Source organism: Drosophila pseudoobscura, chromosome 2 (assembly GCF_009870125.1).
Source record: "Drosophila pseudoobscura strain MV-25-SWS-2005 chromosome 2, UCI_Dpse_MV25, whole genome shotgun sequence".
NCBI lineage: Eukaryota > Metazoa > Arthropoda > Insecta > Diptera > Drosophilidae > Drosophila > Drosophila pseudoobscura.
In genome coordinates, this window is record NC_046679.1 from 531,200 (window position 1) to 554,604 (window position 23,405).

Sequence of the window (23,405 nt, forward strand, 5' to 3'; positions counted from 1 at the left end):
CGGTTTTACTCAAGTTCCTATTCTGTTTAAATAAAGGGGTTTTAAGATTAAATCGTTTTTCCATCGTTATATTTGCAGTGTTTCTCCTACAACGAACAAATGAGTTTTGATTCAAAATACCTAAGTGGCCTACAGAAAGAGGTATGGGCAAATGGCAAAAACAGACAAAACAGGGCACAGCATCGAATTCCTGATTGTTTGCCTTCAAAAATCTTAATTTTTCAAAAATTTCCGAAAAAACATTTTTATATGGCTGATATGAAAAAGTACACATTTCCCCTTCAGGTGTCGCTTTTGTTAATTACACAAAAATTTAGTTAATACATGTGTAGCCAATGTGTAGATAGTGTGTAGTCACCATGTAAAGAAATTAATTTAGCGGAAATTGTTGTTGACTTTTTGAATAAACCTTATTTTAGGAGCAATGCAAAAAAGATGAGAACTTAAATTTAACCAGTCCTGTAGGAAATTGCTTAATTAATCGGATAAAATTATGTGAGCAGGGCAAACTGTGTTATCTAGCTAATAATATTCGACGGAATATTAAAATCGAACAATAGGAACGACCATCTTCTGTCGTTTTTTTTGTTTGACCATTTATTACGCAAAATGCAATAAAAGCATGTGGTTAGAATAAGCCAGTTAAGTAGAAAATTGATTCATTAATCGTATAAAATTATGTGGGCATGGCTAAATGTCGCTATATAGCTGAGAATATTCCACGGAATATCAAAAACGAAGAATATGTAAAGTAGAACTTGAATTCGTCAGTATATTTACGGTGTATTTTTAAAATGAGACGGTATATTTTGGTATATTTCTGAGTGAGGACGGTATATTTTAACGATAAGTCCGCGGTCCACTGTTCACATCTGTGAAGTCGGGAATGTACAGATGTAGTCTGTTTTTATTAATTTGTTACCCGGCGCGAACAACGGACACAAAAGAATTCTGCGCAGAGTAAACGTAAACCAAAGAGAAGCAATTCATAAAATAAAACATAGATATGTGAGAAAGGCATTATTAAGAAAGAAAAGAAGAAAGAAATCAGACTGAAGAGTATTTGGGAAACTCGACGAGGACTGTGTGTGAGGTCCGAGTGCATTTATTTTAGGTAGTTTAAGTGCGTGCGCGATAGATACGTGAAAAGGCATCTCTATAATTGTGCGTGAGTGCAATGCAATCGTGGTGTTCCCCACCCAAGTCGGCAGCGGTGTGAGGGTCACAGTGAAGAGCGGTGAAAAGTGCAAGGGACTGGAAGGATAACCACAACGACGCAGGTGTCTGTCCTTGAAGGCGGAGAAGAAAGAATCACAGCAACAAGTCCAGAGGAAACCGAATTTATGTGAGTCTGAGCGTACGCCTTCCATCCATCCATTCATCCATACATCCAGCAGATACATTGCCCAAAATTAAGAATAGAAATGTCCGCTGGGGCTGACGTGTCTTGTCCCGCTTCCGCCTTGCAGTGATAACAGAATGGTTGGAAGGGATCGTCATAGTCTTAGAGCTGATATTCCACACGGAATCTGGGGCAGAAAAATTGAATTCGATTTTGATTAGAGAGAAATGTTCTCTATCTGGAATATGGAATGTGATTTTTCATCATTTAACTAGTAGAGCATATTCTAGAACATGTATGCTATGTATATATAGATGGATGTACATATGTATGGGTGCGTGTATGCACTTGTTGTCACCACATGGAAACCATTCAATTGTCAGCATGAGCGCTCTCCTCTCCTCGCATCTCCGCTGGCGATAAGCGGCTATACATATATCTGGACTCGAAAATGTCTGTGTAGGCATAGACTTCTATATGTTTGCCTCTGTGAGCGAGTGTTTATATAAAGGCCGGGAATAGGGGGACTGGCGGAGGAAGCTGCTTCGGTCGTCCCGTCACGTAGTCAATTGTTGGCGTTTGTTTTGGTTTTGTTTTCCTCTCTTCTGCACTTGCACTCTCTCTCTCCCCCTCTCTCTCTGCTTCGCTGAAAGGAAGGGAAGGGAATCCACCCTCGTGACTGGAAGGAACTAGTGCAGGCACAGGAAGGAATACGGAACTGGTTCCAGGCGCATGCCTTGCCAACCATCACGAATATCCTATCTCCACGTGTCCTGTGTCTCCGCTTAGCCAGGACATAACCCCGTGCGTTTGAAATAGATTTTTATTCCAATTAGAATAATTTCTCTACACTCGACTGGCGGCTGCCGATTCTCCACAAATTGGAGGCTGGGTTCTGATGATAAATCAAGGAATTATCTGTTTTTTGAAACACAATCGCAGAGTGGAGCGGCTGCAATAGATTCAATTAACTGGCGATTTGTTTTAATTAATGAGTTTCACAAATTACATTCGGCGCGTTCATCGGATCGGATCGGATCGCCAGTTGCGTTGCCCAATATTTGGTTAATATTCGCTAATTAGTCGAGCAATGAGAGTCGTCCGTTAACCGGTTACTCATGTTGCACCGCAAATAGAGGTGGATCCGGGCACCATCTCCGCCCAGTCCGATTCCATATCTGACGATAATTTGAAAACGAAAGTCACTCGCGGTCCAAATACAGATACATGTTTGGGGGGGACGGGAGTGCAAGGAAAGTGGTGACTACTTATCAAATGGGGGCTCCAGCTCCCACTGGCCCACTTGCCTGCTGTCTGGCCAAGTGCCCCTGTCCGGGCCCCTTCCTCTTGCCACGACTCCCTCTCGAGCTCATCTTCATATCTGGCTTTTTTATGAACACTTTGGACCGGTTTGCGCTGCCATTTCATTTTCATTTATGCTCACATTTCAAGGTGAATTGTAATATTTATGTGTGCACACGCTCCATGACGGCATCTGTGTGGCATCTGCCACGGGGATCCGGACGAGGGGAGAGGACTGGGATTGGGACTGGTACTGGGATTGGGATTGTCATTCATTGCTAATTAGCAAACTCGTTGAATGCACTTGAAAAGCTCTCTCCCCGGATGGATCCTTGCTTCCTTGCTTCCTCCCTCCCCATCTGAATCTTTAATGCGGATGGGATGTCATTTTCCCCAACCAATGGGGACGGGCGGGTTGGGGTTGGGGCATGGGGCTTGGGGCTTGGGTCCCTCGCCCATAAAAGTTCAGCGCAATCAAATTAACGCTTATGGAATTGAAAAGTTTGTCCTAGTCTCTGCTGTTCTCTCTGTAGATAGTAGATACACCCGTACCCGTACCCGTACCCGTACGCGTACCCGTAACCCGTAACCCGTACTCGAACTTCTATTCGCAGAAGTGAAACTTTTGCCTGCAGCTGACAAATCACATTACCCATGGGTGACTGACTGTCTGTTAAGGATGGATGGCCTCTGACCTCACTGCGTTGGCAACATGTGGCAAGGCTAACCGAATTACAGTTAGCACTCACAAATTGTTTGCCCAGTATCCACAGAATCCACAGAATGAGGTGGTTAAGCGGGGATACTACAGAGACAGAGAAAGAGACACTCTCCGTGCACTTGATATCCCAAGGATGAAATCCTGGAGATGAGTGCCATGTCTAAGAATCGCTTTCCAATCCTTGGATGCGGGCCAGAGACCCTCTTCCAAGTTAGAGCAGATCCAAGACTGGGGCTTGATAATGACGATAATGAGATGTGGTTATCGAGGAGACGAGACGAGCTGAGACGAGGCGCGTCTAACAGGCCCATTAAGTCACTGAATTAAAAGAAAAACTCGACTCGGCATCAAATTACAGTGTAGAAGAGACCAGCGACACTGAAGACTGCGACTGAAGACTGCGAATGCCGTCAATTCGATTTTAATTATGCATTCGATCAGGCAAATTGGCCAAATCGAGTTGTGGGGAGTCAGAGCCAGAGTCGGAATCGGAATCGGGCGTACGCGCTGGAGGAAGCCGTACCCAATGCGAATTCCGAATGGGCAAATGTCACAACAGCCAAAGAAGCGAAGCAGCAGAGGTACAATAGGCTATATAGCTAAGGTCAGTCCGGGGGTCTGACATTTAGCAGACGGACAGACAGACACTAAAGGGGGAGCAGTTTGGCGACTTCGTGCCACATTAACAGCCAGCGGAGTCGGAGTCGGAGTCGGAGTCGCCACAATTCTCACGGAGTCTGGGCCCCGCTCCAATTGGATGCGGATGCATAGTTTTGTGTCTTTTTTGGTGGCTCATAAATGTCGTTGGCTACTGGTTGCTGTTTCTGCTGCCTCTGAGTTATGACTATGGCCCCGGCCATCTCGGACCTGCTTCGGCAGCTACCTCCGCTGCTCATAAAATTGATGGACGACATTGTGTGGGCCAAGCGAGGCGAACCACATGGACGGACGGATGGATGGATGGATGGATGGGTGAGGTGCGGTGCGGTGGGGTGCAGGAGGAGGCACCTGCCTGCCTGTCAGTCGGCCTTGCCAGAGAAATAGCACTGTCCTGCGACATTTGCACCTGAATAATGATGTCGGGCTGTTCAAATTGTCTCGTTGCATTTTTATAGAATTTCCGTTGCCTGTCGACAGTTTCGTTTGAGTGGGAGGAAGGGGAAGGGAAAGCGACAGTGGGGGCAGGGCAGCAGCAGCAGAGGAAGCAGCGAAATATGCTTTTCACGATAAGCAGGGGAGCATTGTGACATGCACAGTGGATGCTCCCAGAAGTGGACAAATGTTCCATCCACCCACACCCACACCCACACCGACACACACAGCGATGCACGCACACCCAAGGATACTCCCACACGGGGATGGAGATGAAGATCCCATACAATGGGCCCGATTCAGGTCAGCGTTTGACACTTTTTTACTGTGGCTTACTGTGGATGCGGCAACAAGGACACCGTTTTTATTTGGTTTTTGCCAGGTGGCAGCGGGTTGTCGGCTAGAAAGGAGAAGTACACTGATAAAAAAAGAGAGGTAGGAACTTGGGAATAAGGTAGGGAGAGTTGTATTTCGTGTAGTGTTTCTTTGCTCTCGAGATTGCCTCGAACAATTCCCCTGAACGATACAGAACTCGAGTCTGGACAGCCCTTCGCTTTCGCTCAGTGAAGGGAAGGGCTCACAGTCGCTTGTCGCCGTGTCAGAGTCATGGCAATTGTTGCTGACGCGGCCTGATAGTGTTCGGTCGTTGGCACCTACCACAAACGTATCTGAATATCTGTATCTACCGTGCATACACATAGATACGTACCTGCTGCTAGCAAAGCAAGCAGTCCATCGTTCCTCCCATCCATCCCTCAATCATCCAGCCAGTCAGCCAGTCAGCCAGTCAGTCAGTGGGTCGAGCTTAGTCAGCGATTTGCGCAAAATATTTCATAACTTAATTGCAGCACGATAACAAAATTGTGGAACAAAAAGCTGAAAATTCATTTACTTACGCTTCCCTTCTGTGGAAAAGTGCAGTGCTGAAAAGAAGAAAAAACACAGAAGGGGGGAAAAGCAACAGAAGAAGAGCCAAAATTGTTTTTCTGTTGCATAAAGCTGACGCATTGGCCGGGCCAGAAACCAGGCACAAACCAGGCAGAAGCGAGCCGAGCCGAGCCACAAGACTGCAACACGCAAGCCAGAAGGCGGAGGGGGGGGGGGGGGGGGGGAATCCAGAAAGACAGAAATTGATGAGGCTGCTTTTTTTGAGGCTCCGATTGCGTATGCTTCGTGGGCGGACTGTGAAAAATGGGCGTGGGCATTGTGAAAAGTGCAATGCGATGACGAAAGTCCATTTCATTATGCCCCAATCACCAATCAACAATCCGCAGTGCACAATCCACTGAGCTCTGCAGAGAACTGGGAGGCAGGCAGGGTGGAGGGTGGAGGGAGGAGGGAGGATGGTAGATGGGGCGTCAATGCAAATTGATTACAAAGATGGTTAAATGCCACACGAGATGCACACTGTTCCCAATTGAGGCTCACAAGACTATCTCCAGCTCCAGCCAGGGAGAAGAAAGACGGAAGTGAAGCAAGGACTTCCCTGTTGGTATTACCATTGCAACCGAATGCATCTCTCTGGACACAGCCATCGATTCTGTTAATAGTCATCTTAATTTCATTTATCTCTGCGGTTCGGGGTCAGATACAGATACAAACCGAATTAATGTCACTTCTAATTTATAATTTCCGACTGCCCAAAGGTAAACCCATCAATTTCCACACTTTTTCCGGACAGTTGCACTTTGTAATTTTCTACCAATTACTGAAATGAAATGAAATCCAATTTCGACTTCTGATGTGTGCATCCTCTGACATTTCTGGATGACAGCCACAGCCACAGCGACAGCCGCAGCCGCAGCCACCGCCCAATGCCGATGGTAATTAGAGCCGGCTGACATTTTGACTGGCCAACGCTTCCAGCTGAATTTATTTCTGTTTAATATTGATATTTTATCGCTTGAATATTGAATATTTCGCATCGAATCCTGTTTGATCTGCCATTGTGGATTTCATTCAGCTCTCGTTTGAGTTGTGCTTGGACAAAGGCTGTTCCATTCTCAGTCTCAGTTTTATTCGAACATTAATTTGATTGACCAGAAATGTGAGTAATAGAAAGCCGTCGAGGGTTGGGCCAGACAAGGTGGCAGGTGCTTCTGAATATGCTTGAAAGTGGCTATAAATAGATTGGATTGGTTGGATTCATAATAACAGATCATCCTCTGATATTGCTTAATTGGCTGGCTGTAGACGGTAGCTTCTATTCGATCACGGGGTCCACATCCCCTGCCATCCTCCGTTTAAGTAATTTTTGTATGCATTATTTTCGGAATCTTTACTGGAGGAAGTCTTGCTTCGCTTCGAAGATGCAAATCTGGAATTTCATGGAGTAAACCTTGAAACATTCGCTCTTTTCTGCCTTTGGAAATACTCCTCAGCAGCAATTATGCAACTCATCAAAAACAAACACTCTTTCCCTGCCCCTGCCCCTGCCTCTGCCTCTACCTCTGCCCCGTCTGCATTGTTTGGGGGATTCGTGCAAAGTTAAGCAAAATACAATATTCGGTACGGGGGGAGGGGGCATGAGGCATGATCGGTGGGCAGTTCAGTGAACCCGTTCGGGAAGACATTCCTCAGTGGCACACGCTGCAGATGTCATGATTGTGGATGGTGGATGGGGGCTGGGGGATGGGGGGAACCAGTCCCAGAACCAGAACTCCGGATGAAATAGATATTTGCATTTCAATAACTTTGATTGTGTAACGTGTGGTCCGGAGAGGGGCAGGCGGCGAGGGGCCCACTGGGAGCACCGTTATATGTCCATCCACAATGAAAGTTTTCTGTTCTGTTCGGCTCAGATCCGTTCTGTTGCACCAGCGACGCGTATCTGTGGGATACATTTGCATATTTAACGGAGTTCTTTGAACCCCAATTAATCGTCCGCTCTGCTCCGCGCCGTCCAGATGCAGGGCCGCCTGGGCCCGCCGTATCTCCATCTAGAGACGACCCAAAAACAAGAGACAAATGAAATCAAATTAAATAGAATTGAATATCCGAGTCGTAAAACTTTATCGCTCTCGTTCTGATCGAGCATCGGACTGCCGAGAGCCCCAACTAGAAGTGGAAACTGGAATAGATCTCTGACCCGGACCGGTTTGATCTGATCGGATCGTTAAGCCGGGCAAGATTATTTAATATTTGCTGACAGCCCGTGTCCGCTTAACAAGTGTTAGCCAACATAAATCGCGGCTCCTAAGAGCGGCCATAACTTCTGGGGAATCAGCCTTATGAATACCAGATCTTATCGGGCTCTATTGTCGAGGGAGGAGAGTGCTCCGAGTCTGTCTCCTACTGTCTGCTGTCTCCGCACTCCACTTTGATTAATGCGAGCAATTACCTGCTCGAGTGTGGGCCAACCAATTAATTAATGCTGATTAATAATTCATCTCCAAGTCACTCTCCCCGAGAGCCCATGCCAGCCTTTATGGAAACATCTTAGGGGCAAAGCAAAGTCCTTTGGCCACAGCCACAGCCTGGGACCCACCGCAGGGGGAGCCTCTCCGATATGCAAATCGAATTCCCCGAAAAAACATCTTCGCAGCGCATTTATCTTAAAGATGCGAATTAACAGCGCGCTGCTAATTAATATCAATTTAAATTTATTGGCACGTTAACCAAGCCGCAATCCATGCGCCCCACCCCGCACCCGAAAACGGAACTTGAATGGCAGCGACAGCGACGGAGACAGAGACGGCGACAGCGACTGCTCCCCCTCTCCACAGGTGACTGAAGGAGGTACATTCACGAAGGTGGATATTGGGAAATGATTATGGAATACTCCCATTAGAATGAAGAGGCATTTAGCTGTGGAGGAGCACCTGCCTTAGAGTGCCTTACTTTTTGTTGGGGTTTGAGCAGTCCACGGAGCAAAAGGTGGACTACTAAACTATTCAGAGTGTGCTCTGGACATATTATTACTGTGCTCCGTGCCATAAGTAGTGTTCTGTGGCATATCCCCGTCCGGGATTGATTGTATTCTGCCCGCTTTATTGCAGTCGGCGTGTTGCGACAGCAGTAAAGCAATCGCCATAAAACAATCCGCTGGATGGCAGCGCAAATTAAAAAACGCTCATTAAAATAAATTGCCAAATCCCCAAACCCAAACCCAGTCCCAGTCCCCGTCCCCGTCCCCGTCCCCCGTACCCTGTTCTGTTCTGATGTTCCGATGCTCTATGAGTCGGTCTGCAAGTGATATTAATCAATATGAAAGCCGCTTTCGAGTTCAGCGAGCTTGGCGCTTTCGTGTTCGCTTTCCCATTTGGGAGGTGCCTGGACTGGGGGTCGGGGGTCACCTTACACATGGCTGGAGCCGCAGACGCTAGTCCCCCATCCATCCTAGGGGTCTTTCCGCAACTTTTGCCATCTTTAACTTTCACTCAATCCTTAAATCTGCTTTTCCTTTCAGATCCAAAGATGTCCGCGGACTGGCGACTGTTGGGCGGGCTCTGCCTGCTGCTGGTGGGCGTGGCCGTGAACGGGGAGCTGTACACGGCGCTGGCGGAGATGGAGGAGCTGCTTGAGACTGAGTCGGTGCTGATAACCAACCTGGAGGGCTACATCCGCGTGCAGGAGGACAAGCTGAGCTTGCTCAAGAAGTGAGTATGCGAGTATGCCGAAATACGGCCACCGATACAGATTAATGGCCTTCGCTTAATCAGTCTTAAGTTTCGCATGCAAAAACGTCTTTTATATTTCCATTCCTCATGCAAATGAGGCTGGGGCGAATATCTCGTATATCTTCTAATGAGGGAGTGGGGCAAGCACCCGAATGGGGGCTCAGGTAGTCTTCTGGTGCATTCCGGTAATTGCTTTTGCCACGTGCGTGCCGCGGCAGCTGTTGCACGTCGCCCGCAGACGGAGATACACGCAGGCAGGCATGTATCTGCCGCGGCGCCCTGCACACATGATTATAGATACATGTACGAGATATAACCTAAGAGATACACACACACTCGCTTATACTTATGCTTATGCCTATGTACAAATGTAACTGCGTGTTTGTTTGTGGCAGCGGAAGCACATGGGGGAACGCCGAGCAGAGAGCAGAGAGGAGAGAGGAGAGAGCAGAGAGGGCACAGAGGAGATACCAGATAGCACAGCGGTGCAGGATGCGGTGAGGCAACTCCCCTAATCAAATAATGCCATATCCAGACCCGGGCTCAAGCAAAGGCAGAGGCAGAGGCAGGATCTATCTGGATGTTCCTGTTCCTGTCGCTCCTCGGCTTTGTCACAACAAAGGACGAGGCGAGATCCTCACAACAGCTGACAGCTGTTTGCCTGTCGCTGTCTTGTATCTGTGAGTGTCTTTGTATCTGTGTATCTGTATATGTGTATCCTTGTGCGCTGTCATTGCCCTGCAGTTGAAGTCCCTTTCTGTCTCTCCCGTCGCTCCGTCTGCTCATCATCATCTCTTCGCTCTCTCTCTCTCTCTCTCTCTCGCTCTCTGCGGGTGTCTATCTGTGAGATACACTACTCTGTCAGTGGATTGTGGCGCGTGCCGTCTGCTGGCAGGAGTTGAAGTTTTAATGCCGCTTTAAATTTTCCAACTGACATCTCGCCAGCGGGCCAGCGGGCCAGCGGGACAGCTGTCCAGCGCCTGTGCCCGACCGCTCGGCTAATCCCTTTGACAGCCAGCTCCAGCTCCAGCTCCAGCCTCAGCCCCAGTCCTTGCCTGACCCCCCGCTGAGCATCGCCCACCCAGTGAAACTTTGATTTGATTTTGGCCTGCGCCTGCCTCGGTCCACGGCTGGCCGAAACTCAATTAAATTTCCCAGCACAGGACAAAGAACAATCTGCGGGAGCTCTGCTCCGCCAGGATATGGCTATGCATATGCATATGTGCATGCAATTTGCATAGCGACTCACACAGGATAAAATGCGGTGGAGATATGGGATCTCCCTGGCGTGCCACTGAAACGTAACGGTCGCTGCCGAGGGGTGGGGCATCCGCGAGCTCCGCAGGGAAGGTTTTCGCTGCACAAACACACACACACACAGGCAACACACAAAGAGCAGAACGCCGAAATTCGAGGGGAGAATAGCAGACGTGGTAGTCGAAGTAGTTATGTTATGAGTTGGTAAATAAGAATTATACGAGTAGTGCTGATAAAGAGACCTCGCCCAGGGAATGCCGGCTGCGGCTGCGGCTGCTCATGCCTTTCGATTCGTTTCAACCCTCGTCGGATCGGATCGGAGCGGAGCAGAAGCAGAAGCAGGAGCAGATGTTTCTGTTTTCTGTTTCTGGCCTAATGGAACGCGCCAAACGGAACGCACAACAACAGGCATTGTACGGGTGTCTCGGCAGAGCTCCTCTATATGTGTATTACGAGTAAATGGATAAATGGCTGAATGGGGGAAGGGAGGGAGGGTGCGCGGTCGGGCACGATCCACTCGACTGCGCGCCTGCGCAGGAAGTCGAGGAGCCGACGTTTGCCCAGTTCTAGCTTCAGTCGAGTCGCAGTTGTCGTCGCGAGCGGATCGGAAACAGCAAGAAACGGATCTCGCCAGAGAAAAGTGAACCCTAGAAAGTGTACAGAGAATAAGTGAAGTGAAACGCACCCCAAGACCCTACACCCTAGACCCTAGACACCCTAGACCCTAGACCCTAGAGCTGAGATCCAGTACAGTGCACAGAACACAGATCATGTCGCAGCACAACTACACGAACCCCGCGTTCTGCCAGAACAGCGAGTTCTATCCGGTGCCCAGCAGCGGCAAGGGCAGCGGCAGCAGTCGGGTGGAGTCCATCTACAACCGCAGTCTGCAGCTGAACTTCGGCGCCGTCCCTCGGCCAGCCCATGTCGCGCCCTCGCCGAGTCGCGATCCCCGCGAGGGTCCCCTGCGGATGCAGCGTAGCATGTCCACACGATCGGTGACGCGGAAACAGCAGCAGCAGCAGCAGCAGCAGACACATAACTACCAGCAGCAGAAGCCGAAGCAGCTGCAACAGAACCACCAGCAGCAACAGCAACAGCAGCAGCAGCAGCAGCAGCAACAATCTTCAAGTGGTCGCTATGCCCTGGTGCCTCTGGAGGAGCTCAACGTGAGCAGAGCCAGCCGGTACGCCATAGTGCCCGGACAGGCGGCCCAGCGACTGGCCAGATCCCAGGACAACCTCGATCGCTATGGATCGCGATACGGACTGCAGTCGGAAGAGGAGCCGCACTCCTTCCACGAGGAGCCGCACCAGGAGACGCAGTTTGCGAGCCTGCCGCCCATGCTGAATGGCCTGCCTCCGAAGCCCACCGCCATCCAAGGACAACAGGGACAGACGAAGATCAAGCACGCCTTCAGCAGCGACTTCGGCAGCAAGACGTTCCTCATCGTGGACAAGAACAGCAACCAGCGGTACCAGATGGTGCCCACGGCCGAGGACGAGGAGCTGGTGGACGAGAACCAGGAAATCATCCAGATGCACAACGGTCGAGCCCATCGGTACGCGATGATACCGACGGACGCCGACGAGGAGGAGCTGGCCGAGGAGGAGTCCTCGATGATGCTGCAGCAGCAGGAGACGTGCCTCAGCACCACGGAGCTGAGTCAGCAGTTTGCCGCAAGGACCTCGACACCACAGCAGAGGAATGCGGCGGCCGCCACACGGGCGCTCCACGAGCTCCTCACCACGCCTCGGAAGATGCAGCCGCCCCCGCGGCTGGCCCACTCCACGCCCCGCAACGCCGCCCACCACGAGCAGCTGCAGCTGGAGCGCCGCCTGCAGCTCTACCAGAGCCAGCAGATCCTCAGCCAGGTCGCTCCTGCCCCTCCTCCTCCCACACTGCCGCTCCGCCAGAACCGACTCTCGCCGCAGAGACTCCACTACGAGACGGTGAAGGCAGCTCCTGCCCCGCTTGCGGACCGCTCCATGGCCGTGATCAGTCCGCGCGTGCAGGAGCAGGAGCGCGACCTGGAGCAGGACATGAGCAGCATCCAGGGCAAGCCGCAGAACAACAACTCCTACCCGCAGAAGCTGGCCAATGCCACCATCACCCTGGCCATAGTCTCCCTGATGCTCGTCCTGGGCAGCACCATGAATGCCGGCCTCATCATCTACATGATAGCCCACGTAAGTCAAGCGATAGTCAAGCAATCCGTGAACTCTCGAAGGATCCCTGGCTAACCTGTCGTTTCTTCCTCCAGTTTGGCAAGTCCTTCTATCTGCAATTCGGTTTGGTGGCCTCCTTCTGCGGCGTAGGCCTGGGATTCCTCGGATTCCGGTCGCGCCACTGCGAGTGGCTGCCGAACCGGAGCTACACCTCCGGCTACATCCTGGTCACCGTGTTCTGCCTGTTCAAGAGCTGCGGACTGCTCGTCATCCTTGTGCTGGACCCGTTCCCCGGCCTGCCGCTACACGACGTCACCACGGGCGTCATCCTGGGCCTCTCCACCTTCACCATGTTCTTCATCGGCCTGGGCGTTATGGGCAGCCTCTGGTGCTACCGTCCCCCGCCAGACAACCGCGTCAACGTGGTCTAAGGATCGTCTGACTTCTGCGAGTGGAGTGTACTTTAAGTTCCCGAAATAGATTTAGTCCCCTTCCTTCGAGCACTCGGCACACGGAACGGCTAAAAGACCAAAACTAGTATTATTCATAGAGTTTTAGAGGCGGACTCAGCCTCGCCCCAAGAGACTGTAAATACCATGTGGGTTGTAGTTACCTTACGAGTAGGTTGTAGTAGTTTGTTTCTAATCTAGACTGTTTAGACCCCTCCTAACTTATTGTTCACCCTTAGGCTAAGTGAAAGTATCGATAAGCACACAATAAAGGCACTTTCAACAGCACTTCTTGGGGGGTTCCTCAGTGGTTCCTCGTTTGGATTTCTTTGGAAGAGAACACAAATGGGCTACTGATTCTCCCGGTACTCATTTGCGAGGAAGAACTTATGGAAATTCAGTAAAGCCAGAGCCATCCATCCCTTAATTGCTGGGAAAACTTCTTCTGCGAAGGTCTTGCCCTGCTCTAATACGATTTGCAAACTCAAGAAAAACACTTGGTAAACTTTCTGAAAACTTTGCTTGATTCCGTCTCCAGCAAAATGGACGAGTACCAGCGGGAGCACGCGGACGCGGCCAGCGATATAACCGCCTACGTCTCGAACCCGATCAATGCCTACCTCTTGACCAAGCGGCTGACAACGGACTGGCGCCAGGTGGAGAACCTAATGGAGCACGACGTGGGCACTGGTGAGTGGGGGGCCTCCCTCCACGCCTGACATCCATGACATCTGTCCCTCTCTCTCTTTCTCTCTACCCCTCCAGACTTCCTGCAGAATCTCACGCAGTACCGGAACGTGCTGAAGTTCCCCTCGGACGAGGACCTCAACGGGGCGGCGGTGGCTTTGCTGCGGCTGCAGGATACTTACCAGCTGGACACATCCAGTGTGGCACGCGGCAAGCTTAACGGGATCCAGTACAGGTAAGTGGGAAGGAGAAAGGTCCGACTAGACCCGGAATGACCACCCTTTACGGAACTGCAGCACGGAAATGTCCTCGGACGACTGCTTCGAGCTGGGGCGGCAGTCGTACGTGAACAACGACTACCACCACACGGTGCTCTGGATGAACGAGGCGATGTCCCGCATGCTGGAGGAGCCCCTCAACCAGACCCAGACCTTCACCCGGGCCGATGTGCTGGAGTATCTGGCCTTCTCCACCTACAAGGAGGGTAAGCATCCGGCAGTTGCCTCTCGTTGTTGTCCCCCGACTCGTTTGCATGGCACTTTTGAGGTCCATTTGGCTGCAGGAAATTGCACTCTAGCCAGGTGACTCGAGGTGCACTAAGAGCCAGGCATTAAGTGCGAAAAACTGTTGGCCATCTGCAGTCCCTGCGACAATGTTGTGGCTAAGAGCAGCAGCAGCCCCAACCACAGCCACGTAGTCGGAGCCAGGCCCAGGCCCGGGCCCAGGCTCCAGGCACATCCCCCGCCCATCCTCATCCTCGTCCTCATCCTCTGTTGGCTTATGAACGTCTTATTACCCATGGATTGCCAGTGCGCCCCTATCCGTTCATCAAAGAGTTGCCAGGCACACGCATCTGTATCTACACTCACTTTGGGCGTACCACCACACGATTTATGGGCGGGTCTTGGGCGTAGCGGAAGTGCCGCCATATTGTGTTGAGGAAGGACGGCAAGCAAAAAAAAAACGCACGCACACACTTGCACTGACACTCACACTCACACAAATGTGTCCGCCCATGAGGCAAGTGACAGGCTTTCTGTCACCCCTTCCTACCCCCGTTCCTAGGAGGGTAGGGTAGCAGTAGTAGCAGCAGCACACATGTGGGTCGTGTGTCGGGGAAAATTTAAATTCCTGTCTCTGACAAGGTCTCAGAGTTTTGGTTGAGGTTGAGGTTGAGGCTGGAGCCTCACAGTGGAGTGGTGTGCCCTCAAGTGGCAGGCAAACTTATTAGAGAAATAGGAAGAGTCGGGGCCAGGAACAACGTTGCAAATGAATAACTAAGCAAGCACCAGGGAAACAATCCAATACAAGTTTTTGGTTCGTTTGGGGAAAAGTAACTTTCCAACTGGAAAATGCACCACAAAAAGAGCCAGAAAGTAGCATACTTTCGGGCACTTGGAGTTATTCTTGTGGCTGAGCAATTTGTGGATGGAATTTAATTCTTGACTCCCCAATCCTCAATCCACTACAGGCAATGTGGAGAGTGCTCTGGTCATGACCAACGAGCTGCTGCAGCTGCTTCCCAATCACGAGCGGGCCAATGGCAACAAGCGCTTCTACGAGAAGGAGATCGCCCACCAGAAGGAGATGAAGAAGATGAAGGGCGACGATGGCACCGACGAAATGCCCGTCTCCGATCTGGTAAGGAAGTTTCTCTCGGACACAGCTCCCGACCGTCGAATCCCACAGACTTTAATGGTTTCCTTCTTCAGCCCGTGGCCAGGAGCGATACTGGTGAGCTCGGAGTGAAGGAGCGCAAGTCCTACGAGATGCTCTGCCGCGGGGAGCTGAAGCCCTCGCCGACGTACATGCGATCGCTGCGCTGCCGCTACGTCACCAACAACGTGCCCTTCCTGCGGCTGGGACCCTTAAAGCTGGAGGAGGCCCACAAGGATCCCTACATCGTGATCTACCACGACGCCATGTACGACAGTGAGATGGATCTGATCAAGCGCATGGCCCGCCCGCGCTTCCGTCGCGCCACCGTCCAGAACTCGGTCACCGGGGCGCTGGAGACGGCCAACTATCGGATCAGCAAGTCGGCCTGGCTGAAGACCGAGGAGGATAGCGTGATTGCGAAAGTGGTGCAGCGCACTGCGGACATGACTGGCCTGGACATGGAGTCGGCCGAGGAGCTGCAGGTTGTCAACTATGGAATCGGTGGCCATTACGCGCCGCACTTCGACTTTGCCAGGGTGAGTAGTCCTTCCCAGCGAGACGCCCCTTCGTTCCCTGTTTCCCTGTTTATTATGTTTCGAATCCTTGCAGAGAGAGGAGAAGCGTGCCTTCGAGGGCCTCAATCTGGGCAATCGCATTGCCACTGTCCTATTTTACGTGAGTTTTACTGATTCTTTGCCTGATCCCATGAGCTTTATCTTATATTTTGCGAATCCCTTGCAGATGAGCGATGTGGAGCAGGGGGGAGCCACTGTGTTCACCACACTTCGTACTGCCCTGTGGCCCAAGAGGGGGACGGCTGCCTTCTGGATGAATCTGCATCGAGATGGCGAGGGCGACAAAAGGACACAGCACGCTGCCTGTCCCGTCCTCACAGGCACCAAGTGGGGTAGGTTCTAGCAACACCACATTCTACTTCTCATCTTCGAACATTCGTGACATCTTCTGCTCTTTCCCAAAATAGTTTCCAACAAGTGGATACACGAGCGCGGCCAGGAGTTCCGACGGCCCTGTGCCTTGAACGAGGACAGTGGCGACTTCGCCATCTAGTTTGGGCTCTAGTTAATACAATGCAACGAATCTTAAGTGCGGAGAGGACCCTCTGAATCTCATCCCTCTCCCTCGCCCTCGCAGGCTGGCCATCGAATTCCTAATGTACATACAGCATCCAGCTGGAAGGCGGCGGCATCTCTTCTATTCTGTACACACTTACGGACTGCATAGACTGTCCATAGCTATATCATAGAAACCTATTGAATTTATCTACTTTTGTATATTGCCTAGTTTAAATAGTAGAACAAATTGCAATAAATCGAATGCGAAACCATAACAGGAGCACTCTTCGAGCGCTCCGATTCCGAGTGCTCCCCACGCTAATGCCCGATTAGTGGCGGTGTCCACACACCCACAAGCCACTGGCTGCCCATCCATCTGTCCTCAGGGCTCATCCATCAGAGGAGCTTTGCCTCGGTTCCATCAGCTGTTAACAGATACATACGTGTGTAAGTGTGTACACGTGTGTGTGGGGGTGTGGGTGTGTATCTGTGTGTCCATGCATAGAAATCGGCTTACGAGGGCCGCGTTGCATACTCTGCGGTGCCGGCGGCAAATTCGATTTGCCTGAAAAGTGAAAAGTGCACCCATGCGGCAGGCAAGAGGTTTGCTGTGCTGGGGCTTGACAGAATTATGGAGCACATGTCGATGGGATTGGCTAATTTAGCTAAATGGTGGAGTATGCTATTGCAACGAGGCTCTGCAAGATGATCTGCACTACGAATAAGGCACGGTGTACGGTGTACCCTTGGAACAGAAGGAGGTATCTCCTGAGAGCAGTACGAATAGCAGTTGGTCTTTTCCGGAAACTATTACATCTGGAGTACGAGAAAGGTCCCGAATGTGAGTATTATAATTAAAAATGTAAATGGCTTAGGTCAGAATATTTGTTTTTTAACAATTCATTCTTCTGGTGACATGCATCTACACGATCAAAGTACCCCCTCTTGCACCCTACAATTACCGGGTATAAAAATGTCCATCTGCACCTGTCGCTTGCTCTGGGAAATGCCAGAGAGGGAGAGTGAGAGAGAAAGAGGGGGAGAAAAGCAGAGAGCCAATTGTTTGCTTAGCCGCACTTGTGTCTGTGGCTGGCATTTGTTTGCCGAGCGTTTTATTCTGGATACGTGACAGTTTCTAAATGGAATATCATTCTTTTGGGCCATAGATAGATGGCCCTGGCTCAAGAATTATCCATCAGCTACAGTCAGTCTCAGTCGTTTCCCTCATTTCATAATGTCACATCGTGTTTGGTGCTGCCTGTCTCTGTGGCTGGTCCTCGCGCTCCTGCTCATTATTCGTGGCGGCGGTGTCCGGGCAGAGTTCTACTCGTCTGTGGATAGTAGGCAGGACCTGGGGCAACTGGAGTTGGAGCTGCTGAATGCCACGCGTTCCTATCTGAAGGCCCAGCAGCAGCAGATTAACTTATACCGCAAGTAATTCAGTCCAGATTGAGGTCACTCGGCGCTGGGGATTGATGTCTTTTGGCAGATTTGTAGAGCAGCTGAAGCGGGAACATGTCATGGCCATGGATCTGATAGATCTCGATGAGTACCTGGGGCATCCGCTGCATGCGTTCAGGCTGATCAAGCGACTGGTCTACGATTGGGATGCTCTGCACGCTCCTGTGGTGGAGAACAAGCCCAGAGAAGGTGATTGATTATGCGCAAGAGGTTTAAGGTGACTCCTCCAAGAGCATGTCTCTCTTCATCGCAGACTACCGGCAGCTGGTGGATAGCCTGTCCAAAGAAGTGGGCCTCCCAGATCTGTCGGAACTTCAGGGCGCCGTCAAAGGTTTGGCTCGACTGCAGAGGGTCTACAATTTCACCGCACCGGACCTGGCCGATGGAATCATCAACGGTTTCTTCTACGACTCGGAAATGGACTGGCGAGATTGCTACGAGATCGGGGTGCAGCTCTTCGATTTGGGAGAGCACCACCGCTCTTTGGAGTGGCTCCAAGAGGCGTTCCGCCTTCTCCGGGCCAATCCCGAGATGAAGGAAGCAGAGAAGCCCCAGTTCATAGCTGACATCAGGGAATACGCGGCCTTGGCCAACTTTGAGCTGGGAAAGCCCACGCGAGCAGGCACACTCTTGGAGAAGGTGCTGCAGACCGAACCCACGCATCCCGCACGGCACATACAGAAATATGTGGACTACAGGGATCTGGCGGGCTCCAATAAACATGAAAAAGAGCCCTCATGGTTCGGCAACTACTCAAGGCTCTGTCAGGGCAGAAGATTGCCCGAGAAGGGCAGTGGAACTTCACTCCGCTGCTTCCTCGATGGCAAGAGACACGCTTACTTCACTCTCGCTCCCCTACAGGTGGAGCAGGTGCATCTGGATCCCGACATCGACGTGTATCATGGGATTCTGACCCTCGATCAAATCGATTCCATCTTCGAGGCGGCGGACAAGCAGGAAATGACCCGCTCTGGAGTGGCTGGAGACGGTGGCACGCGAACCGTAGTCGATCTTCGGGTCAGCCAGCAGACGTGGCTTGACTACGAGAGCCCCATAATGAAGTCCATCGCTCGCCTGGTGGTATTCATTTCCGGCTTCGACATAGCCGGGGCCGAGGCCATGCAGGTGGCCAACTACGGCGTGGGCGGACAGTATGAGCCCCATCCGGACTACTTTGAGGTCAACCTTCCGTCTGATTTTAAAGGAGATCGCATCTCCACCAGCATGTTCTATGTGAGTGAGGGCATCATCTAGTATTACTCGTATGTATCTCGAATCAGTGTTCTTTCTGTACATGGCAGCTCTCTGATGTAGAACAGGGCGGCTACACGGTCTTCACCAAGCTGAATGTCTTCCTGCCTCCCATCAAGGGTGCGCTGGTCATGTGGCACAACCTGCATCGCTCCCTGGACGTGGATCCGCGCACCCACCATGCCGGCTGTCCTGTGATTGTGGGCTCCAAGCGCAGTAAGTACACGTGTTATTATCTCTGCTGTACAAGGTATTGATCACTTTTTATCCTTCCGCAGTTGGAAACATTTGGATGCACTCGGGCCACCAGGAGTTCCGCAGGCCGTGCAACCTCACCTCCGATAGCTTCAAGTCCGTGGCCTATCGGGAATGAGTGGGGCTTTTGTCTCTTAATAAACTAATGTCTTATTTTAATGAGTGTTTTAGTGGCTTTCAGTCAAAGTTTTTGAAGTGTAAAGAGGCGAGGTGATTCCGATGAAGATCGCAGGGCCGCACACGATCCTGATTGCGCTCGCGGATCCACACATTGGCAACTGGAGAGACAGAGTCAGAGATCAATCGGATGATTTCAAATACTGGTTTTGGGGATAAACTTACTCCACTTGCTGCCCTGAAGAACGGGGCAGGCGGCATGCTTCGTGCGGAAGTCCTGGTCCCCAGACGGATGCAGGTTGTACCAGAACAGAAGACTGCCCCGCTCTGGAGTCACCAGCAGGGGCAGGAAGGGAAAGGCAGTTCCACCGCCAGCCACCACATCGGAGAGCTGTAAAGGATTAATCATCTATAATATTGCTTAGGAACTGTTACGGATTCATTGGCTTACGTAGTAGATGGCCGTGGCCAGGCGATTGCCGTAGAGATCATCCTCGGGGTACTCGTGATGCTCGGGAAAGCTGTCCCAGTGCGGCTCGTAGTGGCCGCCGATGCCGTAGTTGGCGATCTGCAGGTTTTCGGCATAGTCCATGTCCAGGCCGGAGAGATCTGCCACGTGCTGGCTTAGCCGCTGGGTGGTCGCGTATTGCGAGTAGTTGAAGGAGGCGCCCTGGCTGGTGCGGAATGCCGCAGCAGTGGTTCCGGCACCCGCCTGGTTGTACACGGTGGATCGCTGGATGCGAGGTCGGGCCGCGTTTTGGAGGAATAATGACTCCCGCTGGCTGACCATGTCGTGCACCTGCACAATGGGAGGATCTGCATGCAGCTCCTCCAGCTTGAAGGGAGCGTAGTCGAAGCGCCTCCTTTGCAGGCGGCAGCGAAGATGTCTCTGTGCGGTGGGGGAGGGAGTGAGTTCCCCGCGGCACACCTGCTCGTACATGCGGAACTCCCGGGAGCTGTGGTAGTCTCCTGGCCGGCGGGCAGTCGTGTGGAGGAGTCCCTGTTTCACGCCATCCGTGATGAGATCCTCCAGCTGCGTGCGTGTCTCCAATAGATGACGGCGCTCCTCTGGCTCAATCGCAAGGACGTGATTGATCAGATTGAGGGCGTTCTCGTGGTCGCCCATCTGCTGGTGATATCCAACCACTGCCTCCATGAAGTCCAGCGAGGCAGGCTCCTCTCCGTAGCTCTGCTCTCCCAGGAGCTGCATTGACTTCTGCAGCCACGGCACCGTGTGGTTGTAGTCTCTCAAAGCGTACAGGTGCTGTCCCAGGACGAAGCAGTCCTGCCAGGACATGGCAGTGCTGTAGGAGGCTCTCTGATTAGAGACCTCTTTGTGTGAGGGTTCCTTCAAATACTCACCCGTATTTGACTCCATTCAGCATTCCACTGGCCAGTTCTGCCACATCCAGTTGGTAGGTCTGCTGGAGTCGTGTCAGGGCTATGGCGGAACCCACGAAATCGTCCTGTGAGGGATAGCTTAGGTTCTCCTTCAGCACAGCCATGGCCTCGAGGTAGTCTTTGGGAAAAGGAACATCAGACCTAGATCATGATACTATAGTAATAGCATATATAAAGATACTCACCGGCGCGACTCGTATCCCCCTTCACACTACTCTCGAAGGTCTCCCAGTCGCTGTGCAGGCGCTTGATCAGCCGGAAGGCATTCACCGGGTTGTTGAGGTAGCCCCCAATGCTGTCCATGGCGCTCAGGTGCTCCACTCGTATGGCATCGATCTCGCTTTGGTCGGAGGTTAACAGATGTATCATTTATCAGAAAAGTAATTCCTTGTCACACCCAAAAAGCGTAAAGGGATTTGCATTCATTTCGATGAACAAACGACGACCAAGACCAAAAACTGTAGCACATGAGTTCTCCTATAATTTTGGTTTTTTATAACTTTGCTTAATTCTGATTAATGGTTGCAATCAGCTGGGGGTGCCGGGGCACCTGATTTGTATAATTAACGCATTTATTTCTACGCCTGTCGCCTGCATCGAGGTTCATTTGGGGATCGTTAAGAGTAAGAAACAAATCGTAACAAAATTCCCAGCTTAGAAGCGGGACAAACTCTCCACTATCTTCATTTCGTTAATGATTAATTAGCAGCACTTGTTGGCCATTAATCTGTTGATTATCCCCGAGACCGGCTCTTGAATATGATACTTCATTCTGTAGAGAGCCGCAGATTCAATTGAATCTTACAGAGATGCAAAATATAAGACCTGTTTAGGAATCATTGTTGCGTCAGTGCATTATAAATTATATACTTTACAATTTGTTAACGGTTTCTACTCGCCGACAATCCGGTTTCGAAAGTGCGCATGATAAACACAATATGGAAGAGAATATCCGTGCCCAATATACTTTCGAGACGATGATTGCACCATATTTTCTAGATGCTGAAAGTCGATGACACTCATTGCCAAACAACAAAGTTAACTTTCGGCAATTCCAGCTTCAGATCTAGCTGCGGATATCGCTCCTCTGTTAGCAGTCGATTGGCGGAGATAATGAAATGCAAATTTCCTAAATGCTATTGAAAACTTTACCGCTATTTGTGCTTTATATGGGCAATAAATAAGTCTTAACGCCGCTGAGAATAAATCAAGGCAGGAACCAGGAGAAATTAGCAGGCCATAAAATAAACTGCACTGCAGCGGAGCTTAGGGAATAAACAGATGACGGATCGGCGATCGTAGATCGTAGATCGGAGATCGACAAATCGTTGGGCCGTAAGCCTATTAACGCCCATTCGACATTCTCTTTTATGGCAACCGGTTGGTCCAGTGGCAATGGAATGCTAAGTTCTACAAGTGGTTGCAATTAAGTGCCAGGTTAAAGAAGGTACCATCTGCCAGAGAATCAGCTATTTAATGATCTAGAGAATCTCTCCCACGCCTTGAACATTTGCTTTAATCAGACAGCAACCCACCATCGTTCGCTTTTAATGCATAATCAATGTGGGCTTCCACGAATATGACATGAAATATTCACAATCGGATGCTGAGGCAATTTTTACATGATTGTTCAACCAGACGGGCTTGCAATGGGAAAATGTATTCGACATTCGACAATCGACAAATTGGCAGATTGATTGGCTCTCGGCATTCCGATTTGATTGTGTGCGAGTGGGAATCCAATCTCATTTGCATATCATTAATAGGCCTAGGCATTCGCAGAAACCAGATTGGCCCGCAACCAAGGCCAACTTCCATAGAACTTTCCATTTTATTCTGGAGATAATCTCTCTGTTCAAAAGTTAGCTCATGGGACTGCTCTGACTCCCCCGTCCCGCTCACCTCTGTAGAGCCTCTGCATGCTGAGTGATTTCGTCCACGTAGTTTTGGAGTTCTTCCAGCAGCGCGACCTCCGTGCTGAAAAGCTGTTCCAGACCCGAGGTGGAGCTATAGAACTCGGCGCGGCAGGCCAGCAGCTGGAGGACCAGCACCGGAACCAGGATCCACTTCGTCTGAAACATCTCTTTGGGAATCGATACGATACGTGAGCTACCGCTTGCTGTCCCAGCCGCGAATCGTTTGAAACTGTTCGGACTCTGGCGCGATCCGCGATCTTCTACCGAAAAAAGCTCGAGGCGTCCGGCGTCGGGTGTCTGCGACTACGTGAAGCTCGGGCGAGATCAAGCGAGTGTCGATCGAAGCTTTGGTCAAAGACCTGCCCTCGGGGGTAGACGTGCTGCATGAATAGGCCACGTGAAGAGAGTACTCAAGAGGAGCATACATAGAGTTCAATAAACCCAGAACAGAACCCTTGTCGACTGGACTTCAGACTTTACTTGGCTCAAAACTTGCGGCATTTATTCTACAAATCAATTCTTTAAGGCATCTCCATCTCCCAGACACCCCGCAATGGTTACAGCCAGAAGTTTACTTTGGTAATTACTTTCACTTTGCTGCTCGAAGCAGTTGTCACTTCACAAGCCCACAAAAT

General features: G+C 50.9%; 4 protein-coding genes across 4 annotated transcripts; 3 read left to right on the top strand and 1 right to left on the bottom strand.

The window, feature by feature from the left end:
- Positions 1-837: 837 nt before the first annotated feature.
- Positions 838-16,644, top strand: PH4alphaEFB (prolyl 4-hydroxylase subunit alpha-1). The gene is made up of 10 exons (XM_001357625.5): positions 838-1,345; positions 8,866-9,055; positions 13,489-13,640; positions 13,716-13,872; positions 13,934-14,121; positions 15,109-15,278; positions 15,350-15,832; positions 15,906-15,971; positions 16,038-16,203; positions 16,279-16,644. The coding sequence occupies exons 2-10, from the start codon at positions 8,874-8,876 to the stop codon at positions 16,362-16,364; spliced, it is 1,650 nt and encodes a 549-aa protein (XP_001357662.1). The 5' UTR covers positions 838-1,345; positions 8,866-8,873; the 3' UTR covers positions 16,365-16,644.
- spdo (sanpodo) lies at positions 10,303-13,238 on the top strand. Its single transcript, XM_003736185.3, has 2 exons — positions 10,303-12,522; positions 12,597-13,238. Exons 1-2 carry the CDS (start codon positions 11,104-11,106, stop codon positions 12,930-12,932), a joined length of 1,755 nt encoding a protein of 584 aa, XP_003736233.2. The 5' UTR covers positions 10,303-11,103; the 3' UTR covers positions 12,933-13,238.
- A 925-nt stretch (positions 16,645-17,569) lies between the features above and the next one.
- On the top strand, positions 17,570-19,495 carry PH4alphaSG2 (prolyl-4-hydroxylase-alpha SG2). The gene is made up of 5 exons (XM_001357624.5): positions 17,570-17,803; positions 17,859-18,019; positions 18,084-19,063; positions 19,132-19,297; positions 19,360-19,495. The coding sequence occupies exons 1-5, from the start codon at positions 17,604-17,606 to the stop codon at positions 19,452-19,454; spliced, it is 1,602 nt and encodes a 533-aa protein (XP_001357661.3). The 5' UTR covers positions 17,570-17,603; the 3' UTR covers positions 19,455-19,495.
- On the bottom strand, positions 19,471-23,023 carry PH4alphaMP (prolyl-4-hydroxylase-alpha MP). Its single transcript, XM_001357629.4, has 6 exons — positions 22,757-23,023; positions 21,040-21,194; positions 20,816-20,972; positions 19,905-20,757; positions 19,679-19,844; positions 19,471-19,614 (listed from the first exon to the last, which is right to left on the bottom strand). The coding sequence occupies exons 1-6, from the start codon at positions 22,933-22,935 to the stop codon at positions 19,514-19,516; spliced, it is 1,611 nt and encodes a 536-aa protein (XP_001357666.2). The 5' UTR covers positions 22,936-23,023; the 3' UTR covers positions 19,471-19,513.
- Positions 23,024-23,405: the final 382 nt, after the last annotated feature.